The sequence below is a fragment of the Podarcis muralis genome, chromosome 3 (genome assembly GCF_964188315.1).
Source record: "Podarcis muralis chromosome 3, rPodMur119.hap1.1, whole genome shotgun sequence".
Taxonomy (NCBI): Eukaryota; Metazoa; Chordata; class Lepidosauria; order Squamata; family Lacertidae; genus Podarcis; species Podarcis muralis.
Window position 1 is genome coordinate 50,500,200 of NC_135657.1, and position 16,080 is coordinate 50,516,279.

General features: G+C 40.0%; 1 protein-coding gene across 9 annotated transcripts in view; it reads left to right on the forward strand.

Moving 5' to 3' along the window:
• The window catches only part of PDE10A (phosphodiesterase 10A), a 185,461-nt gene that overhangs the window by 148,446 nt on the left and 20,935 nt on the right, over positions 1 to 16,080 (forward strand). For 6 of the 9 annotated variants that reach the window (XM_028723861.2, XM_028723857.2, XM_028723859.2 and 3 more), the window contains 7 exons: positions 703 to 843; positions 1,330 to 1,485; positions 1,885 to 1,935; positions 8,414 to 8,493; positions 10,179 to 10,230; positions 14,534 to 14,676; positions 15,947 to 16,039. In XM_028723861.2, coding sequence (XP_028579694.1) covers positions 703 to 843; positions 1,330 to 1,485; positions 1,885 to 1,935; positions 8,414 to 8,493; positions 10,179 to 10,230; positions 14,534 to 14,676; positions 15,947 to 16,039 — 716 coding nt within the window. The remainder of the gene's footprint in view (positions 1 to 702; positions 844 to 1,329; positions 1,486 to 1,884; positions 1,936 to 8,413; positions 8,494 to 10,178; positions 10,231 to 14,533; positions 14,677 to 15,946; positions 16,040 to 16,080) is intronic. The other 3 variants (XM_077925838.1, XM_077925839.1, XM_077925840.1) reach the window with 2 other exon arrangements.

Genomic DNA, 16,080 nt, shown 5'->3' on the forward strand with positions numbered 1-16,080 from the left:
AAGATCCAAAGTAGCATTATTCAGTACCATTCCCCCATCCCTCAGTGAAACAGTGCTTTTCTATGCAAGATTAAACCCTGCATTTCCCCAAAGTCTTTCCACCTCACTTTTTATGTGTGAAGGGAATTGCTGGACCCAAGTAGTAGTTTGTGGTAAGAAAGCAATAGGATAGAAGCATATGTGAGTAATAGTGTACTTACCCCCTAAGTATCTTAGTACAGAGGATGATAATCATCTCCAAAAACAAACAAACGTGGAGCACAGTGCTATTTCTACCATGTTCTCTTACCTGACAAACTGTTTGGGGAGTGGGAGAAGTTCCTTTACAACTCAGCCTGATTTTATTATAAAAGCAATGGCTGGGATTCTGAATTTGCTCCCATTGGCAAGAGTATTCCTTAAGCAGAATTCCATTTACATGATGACCCCCATAGCAATTTTCCATCCATGCTTATTTTCATTTGGAGCGTTGTATCATTTAGCAAAATCAGTTGAGTTGGAAAAGTTTCATAAGGACAAAATAGTGAATTAACCTTCCCCTGCCCCCAAATAACAATGCCGTCTTTCAGCATTTCAAAATATGTAAATGAATGTAAACTACTGATTTCAGGATTGTTCTAGTATTGTATAACATTGTGATTACTATGGAAAGAGTCAAACATTTAAAATGCAGTTTTCTTTTTTTGTACTTCCTCCCATTAGAGCCTCTGTGTGTTCACGCCACCAGGAGTGAAGGATGGACAACCACATCTTGTTCCTGTGGGACCCATTATGCTTGGCACCACAGTATCTGCATATGTAGCCAAATCTAGAAAAACGTTATTAGTAGAAGATATTTTGGGGGTAAATTACTGTCTTTTTAAAAAATAATGTCAGTCTGCAAATGTTTTCATACCTATGTGGGAGTGAGTCCTGTTCAGGCAAAGTGGATTGATTTAAATCATCAGTTCAATCAAGAAAAAAGAGGTTTCAAACAAGTTTCCCGGTAATTCTTCTTCATGTATTTCCTAAACAATGGTGCAATTTCTTTCCTGAAGTGGACCTAACCTCAGACCCTGAGCTGAATCCGGCAATCCCCAAAATGCAGGCTGTTTCAGAAGGAACAAAATCAATCCAATTATAAATCAACATGACCTAGCATTGATAGTGTGTTTATACACCCCTTTGCCAATGTTGAACAGAATCTGTAATACACCTGAAGGCTAGGCTGTGAGTTTGTCCTCAAGATTTCAACAAAGATATCCCAGATTTATAGGCAAAACTGACATAACTTTAGCGATAAGGGGAAAACACACACCATTAAGTTTAAAACTGTGCTTGCCTTCCTAGGATGAGCGGTTTCCCAAAGGTACTGGACTGGAATCAGGAACTCGCATCAAGTCTGTGCTTTGTTTGCCAATAGTTACTACACTTGGTGACTTGATTGGTATCCTGGAGCTTTATCGACACTGGGGCAATGACACCTTCCTCCTCAGCCATCAGGAGGTAAAGCCTAAATGTGACAGTGGGTATTTGAATGTTGATTTGGGGAAGGGATGAAGCCAATTTCCACTGGGCCAAATCATTGATCTGGTTGACGTGTCACATCAAGTTGAAAATAAACTATGGTTGAAAGTAAACTGTGGTTGAATGTGAATGAGCAGCATGCTTGCACATACTGGTTGAAAGTTACCGAAGTTCTTCTCTTGTGTATTGAGGCTCCTGCTGCAGCTTCAGAAAGAGGAGTAGAGGATAACCCTACAGTTCTACGATTCTATGTAATGCTGCTGCCAATTATGTTACTGTCAGCTGTAGCCAGTGGAGGACTCAGAAACGGGGCATTGCAGGAGCAGAGTTGCTGGTCACAAATACAGTTCAGGAAATAAGGATTTTCTTTTGTTTCAGGTTGCAACAGCGAATCTTGCATGGGCTTCTGTAGCAATACATCAAGTAGAGGTAAGACCGTGGAAAAAGTTTTAGTTTTTTAAGGAAAGCAGTAAACAGATTCTAGGAATATAAAACATGATCAATCAGCTTTGTAATATCTGATTGATGTAAACTGTTTGACAACATAATCAAGTTATATTTCATTATCTGTATTTCAAAAGGGTGTACAGATAACTTGCAACTTATGTGCATTTAATTTATGTACATTCAGCTTTACGCGCTTGGCAAATTAGGGGGCGGGTATCCAGGAAAAGGGTTTCAGCAATTCCATCTGCCGTTGAGACCAATTTGTTTTGACTACATCTAATTTTGGCTTTAGGTGCTATCCCTGGAATGTAACCCCAGCATAAATTGAGAGTCATTCAATTACTTAATAATTACTTTTTGACTTGAACCCAGTTCACATCAAGCTCTCACCACATGAGATGCAAGTTTGGATGTGGACAGGTCAAAACATACCTTTCTATGAGCATGGCATGTGTGTGTCCTAAAGTTCAGTTTGAGCCTCCATTTTCCCAAGACCCACCCAATACTTTAAAAAATATTTTGGGTGATAGCCAGTGTTAGTCATACTCAGAGTAGACCCAAGGGTTTATGTTATTGCAATCCATTGATTTCTGTGTGTCGAATCTGAGTATGAAATCCTCCAGATTCAGAGTCTTACGCCGAGATGGGGAACTTTTTTTGGCTGGTGGGCCAGATATTTATCTGCCAACTGCTCGTGGGACAACTTAAAAAACCCACAATGTTTTATTGATTTGAAATGAATGGTACAACAGTCAACATAACAGATGACAATGTATATATATAGCCAACAGATACAACCAGGAGAAACTCGCAAAGTCAGTTAAAATGCACCTTTAACATAAAGTTTTTACAGTACTGCAAGAAATATCCCCTTCATAATGTAAAGTGTGTTGCCAGAATTTGATAGGAAGTATTGTTCCTGTTAATAAAGCTAGGTTCTGGTGGGTCAAAACTGAGATGTGGGCAGGGTCGTTGTCTGTCCGTCAGACAATCTGACATAGTGACATCAGGTGATGCTGTGCTTTGAAGCCCCACTTGTCAGGACTTCAAAGAGCAGCCCTTTGCAAGCAGCCCTGTTCTGCTCCTTAAACCTCCAAAAAATTGGAGGTTTAAAGAGTTTAAATTGTAGGTGGGTAATTCCATAGTAACTAACATAACATTGTAAACTTATTTATATAACATTATTTGGGTTAACATTAAACTCTTTGTGTGCTTACTGGAATGATTTTCCCTACTAAAATAATCAAGAAGCCAGGAAAATAATGGTAGATGCTGCTGCTAAAAGATTTTCTGGCAAATGAGCTGTGGCCAGCATAGAATCATAGAATCATGGAGTTGAAAGGGATCCAAGGGTCATCTAGTCCAACCCCCTGCAATGCAGGAATCTCAGCTAAAGCATCCATGACGGATAGCCATCCAACCTCTGTTTATAAACCTCCAAGGAAGAAGAGTCCACCACCTCTTGTGGGAGTCTGTTCCACTGCAGAACAGCTCTTACTGTCAGAAAGTTTTTTCTGAATGTTTTGTCAGAATCTCCTTTCTTGCAACTTGAAGCCATTGGTTTGAGTCCTACCCTCCAGAGCAGGAGAAAACAAGCATGCTCCATGTGACAGCCCTTAAAATATTTGAAGATGGCTATCATATTTTCTCTCAGTCTTCTCTTTTCCAGGCTAAACATACCCAGCTCCTTCAAGCGCTTCTCATAAGGCTTAGTTTCCAGACCCTTGATCATCTTGGTTGCCCTCCTCTGCACACGTTCCAGCTTGTCAACATCCATCTTAAATTGTGGTGCCCAGAATTGAACACAGTATTCCAAGTATGGTCTGACTAAGGCAGAATAAAGTGGTACTATTACTTCCCTTGATCTGGACAATATACTTTTGTTGATGCAGCCTAGAATAGCATTAGCATTTTTTGCTGCTGCATCACACTGTTGACTCATGTTAAGCTTATGGTCCACCAAGACCACTAGATCCTTTTCACATGTACAGTGGTACTTCGGCTTACATACGCTTCAGGTTACAGACTCTGCTAACCCAGAAATAATACCTCGGGTTAAGAACTTTGCTTCAGGATGAGAACAGAAATCGTGCTCCGGCGGCACAGCAGCAGCAAGAGGCCCCATTAGCTAAAGTGGTGCTTCAGGTTAAGAACAGTTTCAGGTTAAGAACGGACCTCTGGAATGAATTAAGTACTTAACCCGAGGTACCAGTGTACTGCTAGTAAGCCAGGTCTCCTCCATCTTATATTTGTGCATCTGGTTCTTTCTGCCTAAGTGCAGAACCGTACATATGTCCCTACTGAAATTCATTTTGTTAGCTTGCACCCAGTTCTCCAATCTGTTCAGGTCATTTTGAATTCTGATTCTGTCTTCTGCGGCATTAGCTACCCCTTCCAGTTTGGTGTCATCTGCAGATTTGATGAGTATCCCCTCAGTTCCTTTATCCAAGTCATTTATAAAGACATTGAACAACAATGGGCCCAGGACAGAACCCTGTGGCACCCCACTTGTCACATTTTTCCAGGATGACAAAGAACCATTAATGAATACTCTTTGGGTTCGGTCAGTCAACCAGCTATGAATCCACCTAACATTTACCTTGTTCAACCCACATTTTACCGGCTTCCTTGCAAGAATATCATGGGGGACTTTGTCAAAAAGCCTTACTGAAATCAAGATACACTATGTCCACAGCATTTCCCTGATCCACCAAGTTTGTAATTCTATCGAAAAGAAAGAAAAAGAAAGAAAGAAATCAGATTGGTCTGGCATGACTTATTTTTGAGAAACCCATGCTGGGTCTTAGTAATCACAGCATCCTTTTCTAAATGCTCAGGCATCAATGTCAAGCTCACTGGTCAGTAGTTACCTGGGTATTCCCCCCCCCCCCCTTTGAAGATAGGGACAACATTTGCCTGCCTCCAGTCTGTAGGGACATCACCCCTTCTCCAAGAATTCTCAAAAATAATAGACAAAGGCTCTGAAATTAAATCTGCAAGCTCCTTTAGTACCCTTGGATGCATCAGGCCTGGGAGATTTGAATTCATTTAAAGTAGCTAGGTGTTCCCTTACTACCTCTTTCCCTACCTTGGACTGCAGCTCCCTCCTTACATCATTTATTCTGTTCTCACCAGGTTGGGCATCGCTTTCCTTTTGGGTGAAGACAGAGGCAAAGTAGGTGTTGAGTAGTTCCGCCTTTTCTCTCACCCAATAGCATTTCTCCGTCTTCCCCACACAGAGGACCCACCACTTGCTTCTTCTTCCTACTTTGGACATAGCAGAAGAAACCTTTATAATTATTTTTAACCTCTTTTGCAAGCCTGAACTCATTCTGAGCTTTAGCCAGCCTGACTTCTCCCCTGCAGCTGTTGGCTATTTATGTATACTCCTCCTTTGTGATTTCCCTTTTCTTTCATTTCTTATAAGTGCCCTTCTTAACTCTCAGCTCATCTGTATGCTCCTTATGCAGCCACACCGGTTTCCTTAGATGCTTCCCACTTTTCTTTCTTCTTGGTATTGTCTACATTTGGGCCTTCAATATTTCTCCTTTTAGAAACTCCCATCCTTCTTGGACTCCCTTCTCATTAAGTATTTCTGAGCACAGGATCACACCCAGTAGCTCCTTCAGCTTTTTGAAATTGGCCTTCTAAAAGTCCAGAGTGCGTGTCTGACTACACTCAGTTTCCCCTTGCCTCTGTATCCTGAAACCCAGGAGAACATGATCACTTCCTCCCAAGTTTCCGAGCACTTCCACTTCATCAATCAATTTCCCCCCTATTGGTGAGAACCAGGTCCAAGATCTCTTTGTTGGTGATGATTCACTGTCTCACGCACAAATGCCTTATAGCAAGACCCTGTGAAAATGACACTTTATTGCGCATTTGCTGAAGGTCAGTAGCAAGTCCATATGAGAAGTTGTAATGCCCATTGGAATTTATACTTGGCTGTGGAAACCCCTCGTGATTCCCCCCCCCCTTTCAACCAACTTTTATATTTATTTGTAGGGAAGACAAATGTTAACAAAGTCCTTTTTGTGTTTTAAAGAAGAGGATTCTATATTCATGAACATAATATTGCCAGCACCTGGTCAACAAATTTTCTTTTCAATTTCCCTCAAACTCAACAACAACAAAGTTGCCCAGTAGGCACCAGTGCTTCAGTGGCTGTTTCTGCTTCAGTGCTTTCCTTCAGAATAATTACATTTACCATAGGGGCATCATCCCCTTTGTCTCTTCAGTTTAAAATATTTGAAAAAACCCCACAAACATTTACACTTCTGTTCAAAACTGCCTTCAGCCTTTTACAGGGTTGTACTGTTAACCTGAGGCTCAGCAAGAGACCTTTGGTCCTGAGGAGAATATCTGTATGTATAGATGAGTCTGGTTATTCGGTTCAGTTTAGCTAGGGAGATGAATCAGAATGAGACTGGCTCCTTGATAAATCTGAGAGGAAGCTGGTAGAAACTTCTTCATGCTTCAAGAAAGTGGGTGAAGTTGGGGGGGTCTAGTAGAGAAATGCCAATTCTGCCTTTTCTAAACCACACCCAGATTGAAGTTACTTAGAAAGTTTAAACATACAATTATATTACCTATCTTCTAAAAGCATTAACATATGTCCACCTTCCCCTTGTCTGACTTGTCTTTCAGAGGGTAAGCTTCTTGAGGGTCGGGACCTGTCTCTTTTTGTAAAACTCTGTAAGGTGCCCTGCATTGATGGTATGGTACAAATAATAAGGCCTAATAATTATTAAACTCTTAGGAAAACAATTATGACAACCCTAAAAAGGGATTTAAGTGACAAAATCACAACACATATATTCTATATAAGTTGTGCACATTGTGGTGTTATGTTGCTCGTAGGAATTGCTGCACATAAAACATCTGATAGGTAACATCTCAGCACATTTTCTTCATGTTAACATCTTAAGGAAGAGCATAAAGTTATTTCCATTTGTTGAGGGAGGAGGGAGTATGTGTTCTTCTGACTACATACCCAACCAATATAAGTTTTATTGGTTTAAGTTCATCTGATTTTATTCAGTGCATGAAGTTTCTTCTCAGTTGAGAAGAGAATGAGAAAGCAAAACTGTCAGTACAATAAAAAGGTCATTAACTTATTGTCTATTTTCTTGGAGAGGTCTTTAACTGAATATTTGGGGGGGGGGAGAGAGAAATTCTGAGTCATCTTGCATGTCATGTTTCTGGTTGTTTTACTCACATGTAAAATGCCATTTTGAAAAACTGTTGTCAGACAATGAAATTTTGGAAAACTATCTTTAAAGTGATATAGAACATGTTAACTACATATGAAAATGAAAGATAGGTCTGTAAGTTGACATTGCCATGGAATTACCCAAGTTTAAAGAGCAGGGCAGGCTGTTTGCAAAGGACTTTCAAGCAGCCCCATGCTGCTCTTTGAACCTCTGGCTTTCAGAGGTTCAAAGAGCAGTTTTGGAAGAACAAAACAGATTCTGTTGAGCAAGGTGCTCTCCCACTGCACATTGGTTGATGGGCAAGTGGAAGTGTGCCTTGCACCAGCAAAGGAAAAACCGGAAACTCACTTTAAGTTCCTGTTTGTCCCTTTAAGCACTGCCCATACCAGCCTCACACCTGATGTCACATATGATTTCAGATGCAGGGCAGATAGGTATGGCTTCTCCAGAATGGCTGCACAAACTAAATGGGGAGATTTGGCAGGTCATGCTAGTGTTTCCCCACACCTAGTCTTTGCTTAATCATGAACTTAGCTCTCTGCCACTGAATCAGTGAGATTTAAAAACCCAAATGGTTCTTAACCCTCACAAGTGCTTTCCTCTTAGGGACAATCAAAATCCTTTGCCTGCACCATGAAAACTTCTGTAACTCACTTTTCTTCCCAGCTACTTCCACCAGTTTAGTATATATATTTTTTGTATAAAATCCTCCAAACTCAGTTTTTAAAAATCTAACAAAATCTGAGAGAGCTACCATGAACTTGGCAATGGTGGTAAGTGATGTAGGCCTGAGTCCGCCTCTTTCTTTTAAGAACCCAGAACATGTACATACTACTCAGCCAAAGGTAGAAAATAATATAGCTTATTTACCTCAGTTATTGCTTGTCTTAGATGTTGTTTATATAAGATGAGTAAATGGGGGGAAGACAATCTTTCTTAGGCAGAAAATTGAACACTTTACCTGTCTGAGCAGGTTAGTAGAACTGACTGTGAGCTGGTATCCTAGGTTTCTGCATTCAGAGTTTATATGCAGAGGAGGGCACAAACAGTAAAGTCTTCAGGCTCAACAGTGTAAGAGCTGCCATTTTAGACAATTAGAAAAATACAATAAATCCGAGTTAGCATATCTGTAAACACAATAAATCTAAAGCTAAAGATGTGTATATGTATGTGTATATATATCTAATTTTAGATAGCATATATACTTCATACTTTTGAATGTAACCTTTTGCTTATATAAGCAATAGTATTTCAAATGTTCTGGTCAGGTATCGAAGGGCCTCGCTAAGCAGACTGAATTGAATGACTTCCTGCTTGACGTTTCAAAGTAAGTCACACTTACAACTCATTCTCAGTTAGTTGCATGAAATATGTGTGATGGAGAATCATGGAAGGTAGTTAGCAAATGTCATGTCTTGTTACTGCCCTTAGTATATTACCAGCTGGTATAGAAAGATAAGCACTGAAATCTTATGCACACTTACATGAAAGTAAGTCCCATTGAACTCAATGGAACTTACTTCTGAGTAGGCATGCATAAGACTACATGTAAACTATGGTGGGAGAAACATTAATTCTAACTTGTTATTTATCCTGGTTTCAGTAACGGAGTGCATCTATCTGCAAAAGTCTTAGCAATAAATAAATAAATTGTACATAAACAGCAGGAAAATATAAATTCTTCATAAGAATGATTTTGTGCACTATGTTACTCTTGTGGAAAGCAAATGTATGCATTCGGCATTGACCTCAGGATGTTTTCTACAAGGTTTAGGAATGGATGTTAAATGATGACAGTTCTTACCCAGACAGAAACACTGTCTTACATTTCTTCTTTCTTATCAGTCTGAATGTCACACAAAAAGGTACACAATTTTTGGAATAATATCTGTCTCTTGAAAATAATGAAATCTAATGGCCAGCGATGCTTGAGAATGTGGAACATTCAAAGCATATTTTGTTAATACATCTGGTGCTTATCTGTTAGTGACTTTGGGTGCCTGGGACAGCTACTATATATTAACCAGGGGGAGAGAGCTGCTGTAGTAGCTTGTGGAAGCAAGGTCAGCTTGTTTTTCCAGTCATGCTGCACCTGGCTTTAGGAGGGAATATTTGCTGGTGTGCTCACAGAACCAGGTATAGAGAAGCCTGCTATCAGTGTCCTGCTGCCAATGCAAAGAGGAAGAGGATATTAAAAATGAAATAAACATTGCCTATATTGTTGTACTAAAAAAAAGCCATTTAGAGGTGGTGTAATTTGGAAAAAAAAATGTTATAATAAGCCCAGCACATGGAAATTGCTGAAGGCAGCTAAAGCAGTTTCTTTAGCAATATGAAAGAAGATGGATAGCTTGGTCAAGTGTAGCTTATATGGGTGAAATGTTAAAAAGAATCACATATATTTGGCTATCATCTTATCTACTGGATTGTATGATTATACATCTGCTCTGAACCTTTGCTTAATTGAAGGATCCCCCATCTAGTCTGGTACAGAAGTTGGAATTTGCAGCTTAGGCAAGAGAGATCTGGATTCAATTCCCTGTTCACTTAGTTACCTCCTTACCTTTTAGTTTTTACATCATAGGATTGTTGTAGGGGCAACATTTTTGCTGCTATGAGCTTCTTGGAGGAAAAATAGGATACATATGTGATAGATAAGTACCCAGATGTAGAACAAACAGGTGATGGGTTGTTTGGCCTTGTCAGCACTGGCCATTTTTATAGCACTGCCAAAGATGACAAATGAAGTTTTCTGTTAGTTCTGTCTGCATGGATCCAATCCAGCTTAGAATCTACCAGTAAAGCTCCAGTTGCCATATGTGGTCCTTGAAGGGGCACATAGGGCACAGTCAATGCATACAGGCCTATTCAGGGAGAAGATTCATGTGGTATGGTTTCATAAATAGATGATAACCTATTGTTTTATCAGTAAATGAAAACCAGCATGGGTCATTGTGGTAGTGAAATCTATAAATGATGTTATTAATAAGAACTTCACCTATTATCCTGCAGAACCTATTTTGATAACATTGTGGCAATAGATGCTCTACTTGAAAATATCATGGTAATGTATCTTTTCTCTAATGTCAACATTACATCTTACTTTTCAAGTCTTCCTCTTTGAAATCTAGTTTATATACTGTGTCCTGATTGTGTGTCTGTTTCAAATCAGTGCATGTTCAAAGTATTACTTTTTAGAAGATTTACATATAAATTATTTAAAAATTTGTTTAGTGCTATCATAAAATAATTTGATTTGCTAATTGATATTTTTTCACTGCCTTTACATAGTGAGATCTCCAAGAGAATGTGAAGCATGCAATCTTGGTGCTAATTGACAGTTGTTTAGCATGAATGTGTGAACATGCAGGTTCCTGGGAAGGAGGTTGCAGATGGCTTGCTCCAGTCCTACTGCTGCTGTGAGATAAACCATGGTTTGGCTTGGTGTGTTACCTGAACCTAGGCTCATGGTTTGTCTGGCAGAGACAAACTATGAACCACCAGGGGTTCATACACTGCACCAAGCCAAACTATGGCTTAGCTTCCAGTAGCAGGAGGACAAGAGGAAGAGCAAAGCAGCCACAATCTCCTCTCCAGGAGCCTGCACCTTTATGCTCTGCCATGGTTTGGCTTTATGTTAAGTGTGAACTGAGCTGGTGGCTTGTCAAATGCCACTTAAAGAGCTTTGGTAAACTTTATAGCTCACATTCTCAGTGCCAAACTACTTATGGTGCTTAATACATAAATTATAGTTGCATGGATCTTTTAAAAATAGTAAATAGGTGCTGCTGTGGGTCCAATCGGGGCAGACTGTGGGGAGGGGTGTTCTCCGCCACAATCTCCATGAAAATTCTCCCTTTGCCACCCAAATGCTACTAGTATCAGGAGGAAAACTTGGTTTCATTTTGAAAGGTTTTTGTGTAGAGCAAAACAGTTCCATTCTGTGTTCTGTCAAAACTCTGAATGTAGTCTATCATCTGCTCTGGGCATGCCACATTTCTTCGCATAGGCTCTGAGTTTTCAATAGCAGGCGTGGAGAAAATTGTCACTGCCACATCCCTGCACCAGAGGCATTGCCCATGAAAAGCCCTGGCCAGCCTGGGTATGTTTTTCCAAGGTAATATTTTAAAACCACAAGTCAAAGAGCCAATCCTTAGGGAATACCTTACTGAAAACTGAGTGTTCATGCCTACAGCTTGTTTCAGATTGCATGTAGCACCCCACCCCCTTCCAGGCTGCTAATGTCAAAAACACCACATTGTCATGTCAGAGGCCTCAGGTCATGCAAGTCACCAGCCTCATACAGCTCAGGATGTCCACCTCAGATGCTCCAGAAGGCATTAGTGATTTGTTATGGCAACAGTGACGGGTGGAAAATAGTGTTTGTGGATGAAATAAAGGGGCATAAATCAGATTGATAACATGTTGGCTCAGTTTAGTGTGTGTTTATTTGTCATATTGAGTGATATAGTTCTGTCCATGGCAGCTACCACAATGCACCTTTAAAGACCAAGTCATTAACAGTAGTTCCTTGAAAAATCAATCTTTCTTTTTTTTAATCGGAAGGCTTTATTAATGATTATTTCATCTTAATATGCTAAATCTCAGCAATCCATAGTTATTTTAGGTTTTGCTGTTTGTCACGGAAATAAGTCATTTATTTTGAAGGGACGCTATACGTGGAGCACAGCTGTGTTGCCTCACTGAGTAGCTGTAAGTGTAAGTTAGAAACAAGGCTGAAATCCATTCCTTTAGAAGATAGGGAAGAAAACTGGATCACAAGTCGTTTGAGCAGATTTGTCTGGGACGGCAACCCTGTGTGCACTTGAGAACTCACAACTGGGTAAACATAGACTTGAGCTGCATGGCTGATCTAGAAGTTCTAGAATTTTTGCAAAGTGAGGTCCTCAGCTAAGAGCCATTAGAAAGTTAATCTTCAGCAGCAACTCACTAATTGCTGTCAGCTACTCTACGGCTCCAAGGGAGGAGAGGAGAGGAAAGATATCTTAGCCTCCCCTCTCTGCCAGGACTGTGTGTGCCTTCATCCAAACAAAATATTCTATTGTAGTTGACTTGTACGAAGCTTGCACATTACATGGGAGATCTGTGACTGGAATGGCTTTCACTTTTTATACTGAATTGCACCTAGCAGGGTTTATAACTTTTCTTGAAGCAGTAGAGTTGGGGGAGAGGAGTTGTTCAACATTTTTCCTCTGTGCCATTTCCCCAGTTATCCCATGATGTTCCAGAGAGCTCTCGTCTTGGCCCCTGAGCTGTTTTAACATCTTCATGAGATTGCTAGGTGAGGTTGTCCAAAGTTTTGGAGTGAAGTGCCAACAGCATACACTGAGGAAACTCAGTTCTATTCCTTCTAAGGCTTGGCCGTGTATCTTATTTTCACAGAACCGTTAATGTGCTGTGAAAGTGGGGTCAGGCATATTCAGTGGCTTTCAGGGGGTGAGAGAATTATAAGAACTTTTGGTTGGGGTGGGCCTGCCTTTTAAAGACAAGGTGCCCGAGGGTTTTTTCTTTTTCTTTTTTCCAGAAAAAATGCTTTGTTGCCGCTTCACGCGGTGGTTTGGCTGCCCTCAGCAGCCTAGTGGCATTCCTTTTGTAATTTGGGACACAGTGTCCCATGGGAACGATGTGTCCTGGTGCTTGTGACGGGAAAGAGGGCCTTTTCAGTGGTGGTCCCCTAGTTGTGGAATGTCCTTCCTCTTCAGGTAAGGAAGGCACCAACATTATTACTATTCAGAAGACAAAGCAAAACCATGGGTTTTAGTGAGTGGCCATTGATATTTTGACTGCCTTTATGAAATCTTTTGCTGCTGTTCTGGTTTTATCTAATTGAATGACTACACAGCATTTTCCTTGTTCTCCTATTTATTTATTGTTTTGATGCTCCTTTTGATTGTTGTACTTTTTTTGTAAACTGTTTTGGACAGGAATTAATATGCAAGTGGCCTAAAACAGTTTTAAATAAATAAAGGCAGAGAAACAGCAACTAGGCATAAAAACTCACTTTCAACATAGACCTTCCCTGAGGATCTGCTTTCTGACTTGTGTTTTATATATTACTTGGGGAAACAATGGCATAATTCACTAATACTACAAAACCTGGAGATGAGATGTATAGCTAGATAGTATTTCTCTCTGAAAAAATACTCTTATGCTCTTCAAATTGACACTGATAACTTCTTTGAGTGGCCTAAAAGTATACTCAGGTTCATGCCACAGTGGCCTGAATCAAAAGATCTGTAAGCAAAGTTCTACTCATGGAAATCTGCTGCTTCCTGAGGGAAGAGACACTTTTCACCAATTCCACCCCCAACAACTGTCTGTGCCCTCACCCCAATCTTCTGTGGGGAGATAAGAATCCCTTCAAAATAGCATGGGGAGTGGCATAGAAGTGTGAAGAAGAATCAACAAAAAATGCCTCCCCCAAATTTCATGAATGAAAGCCTTTGCTTGATATGCACTCCATCTATTCACAGAAATTGTTCTCCATATTGAACCCAATATATTTACTATTCTCTAGATAGTAATGTTAGAACTTTCCTGTGTTTTTGTCCAAATAAGCTGCCTAAATGTAATAGAAAATAACTTTTTAAAAATAAATAAAGCTTTCTACTAAAGCAGACTAAAATGACCAGAAGCTAGGATATCATACAGACCCATAACTGCTACTTTTGAGTAGTTCAAGCTTCTGGAAGATGTACCAGTTTTGTTCTCCACTAATAATCTATAGAAGAGTCTTTATTCACCTCTAAATTCATCCCAGATTTTTAAATTTGTTTTGTGCTTTCTAAAGCACCTATCTTTTCCTCTTGGAACCTTCCTTTCCCATTCTCCACAAACTCGAATATCCCAGGAGGTGCTTAAGAAAGAAGTTACTCCATCTTTATTGTCAGAAGAAGAAATAAATATATTTTAATTATTTTTATATAACAATATTTATATACCACTTAATGATAATAATTCTTAAGTGGTTTCCATAAAATAATGTAAAGTATTTATAGGAAAATCCAACAGACTTTAAAAGCAAGTAGAAACAATAAAATTATGATTATTTAAGTAAAATCAAAATTTCACATCTGGATAGGCTTGCATAAAGGATTTTTTTAAATAGCAGACATCAATGACAATACAGTGAAGCTTCGGGCTATTTTCATGAGTAGAGATAAATTATTACAATCAATGTACGAAAAGAAATATGAGTTACAAATTACTTAACTTTATAATTAAAGTAGCAACAACTATGGCTTTTTATAGGGTTTATTAAAGTATAGTTAACTAACTTTTGAAATATAATACAGACTTTGTCTAAGCCCACTGTGATTAATATTAGCTCTGTTCTTTATCTGTAGATATATGCAAAAAACTTGGTGAATGCAGATCGCTGTGCGCTTTTCCAGGTAGATCACAAGAACAATGAATTATATTCAGATTTATTTGATATTGGGGAGGAACATGATGGAAAACCTGTCTTCAAGAAGACCAAAGAAATACGGTAAGACTAGTGAGTTGACTATTCTTACATGCCAATATTAATCTGTTCCATTTCTGTGTATATTTACAGATACTTTAACAATTTTTGCCACACTGATATTATTCTCATGAGGATTTGCCTCTCCAGAGGTAGTTCTTCTGCAGGTGGCAACTGCAGCGCCATCAGAACAACATCTCTGATGCTATAACGTCATCATGAGTTTTGAATGACCACCTACCAACGAGGAGAGGAGAGGAAATTCTTATGTGGTGAATTCCTGCGCTTTGGCCTATGCCGACTTGTGTAGTCACACAGATCCAGAGTAGCTCAAGTTTTTCTTCATCACCAAAAGTCAGTCTCCTTCGCTGCTCTTCTGCAGTATAATTAGGGATTAGGCCTAATTATAGCTAGATGTTAACTGTGTTGTAGCTATGTTTTGTGGCTGCTATCCACCTGAAAGTTAAGAGGCAGTCCACCTTCCCAGGAAATGGCTTTAGCCATGTATTTTGGTCCCTGTTTAGGAGATGAATTAACTCTTTATCTACAAGAGAAGGATGTATGGAGTGTTAGGGGAGGAGTAGTACCTCTAGAGGGGGACACATTGTGCTCCTTCTGGGGTAGTTTGCCCACCTTTGGTCCCTGCCCTGCACTCATCCCTCACCTGTAGCTCCTTGAAGCTGTCAGCATGTGACAGTGGCCAGACCCCTGGAACAGCTTTGACTGGCCAGCTAAACCAGGTGAGGGTAGCTGATGGGTCTGATACCCTGGGTGAGATAGGGACTTGAGTGGACAAGACTAATAGTTGGTCCTGTTGTCAAGAAAGTAGTTTGTGTATGTGTTGTAGAGGGAAATCAGGGGCAGTTGGGGCCACTGAGAAGGTACCTGGGAAAGTAGCCTATCTAGGAGAAGGAAAACTCTGGTCCTAAACCTCCACTGCCTTGCGATATACCTTTGGGAGATGAAAAGGCTATGGAGTAAACCCTACACAAATCCAGAGTGCAGTCCCTACCTATTACTCTGCTTTTCTAGGACCACATCAGCGAGGCTGAGAGTGGGGTCTTGTTGTCTTGGTAACCCAGGACCTCCATACACACTGCCAGGCTTGTGCCCTGGAGAGGTCACTCCAGTGCTGCTAAGGCAGCAGTTTGACTTCACCCCCAGAGGTGCACTCCATTGTCTCTTGAGACAAGACAGATGCCAATAACGGGAAGAGAAATTTAGCTGCTCAAATGTCATTTTCCTTATAAGCCTATTGCTTTAAGATGTGCATATCTCTTTATGTCCCATGCAGATTTTCTATTGAAAAAGGAATAGCTGGTCAGGTAGCAAGAACAGGTGAAATTCTCAACATTCCTGATGCCTATGCAGATCCACGTTTTAACAGGTAGGAATCTGATATGTTTACCACCCAAAGGAACTTGGCTG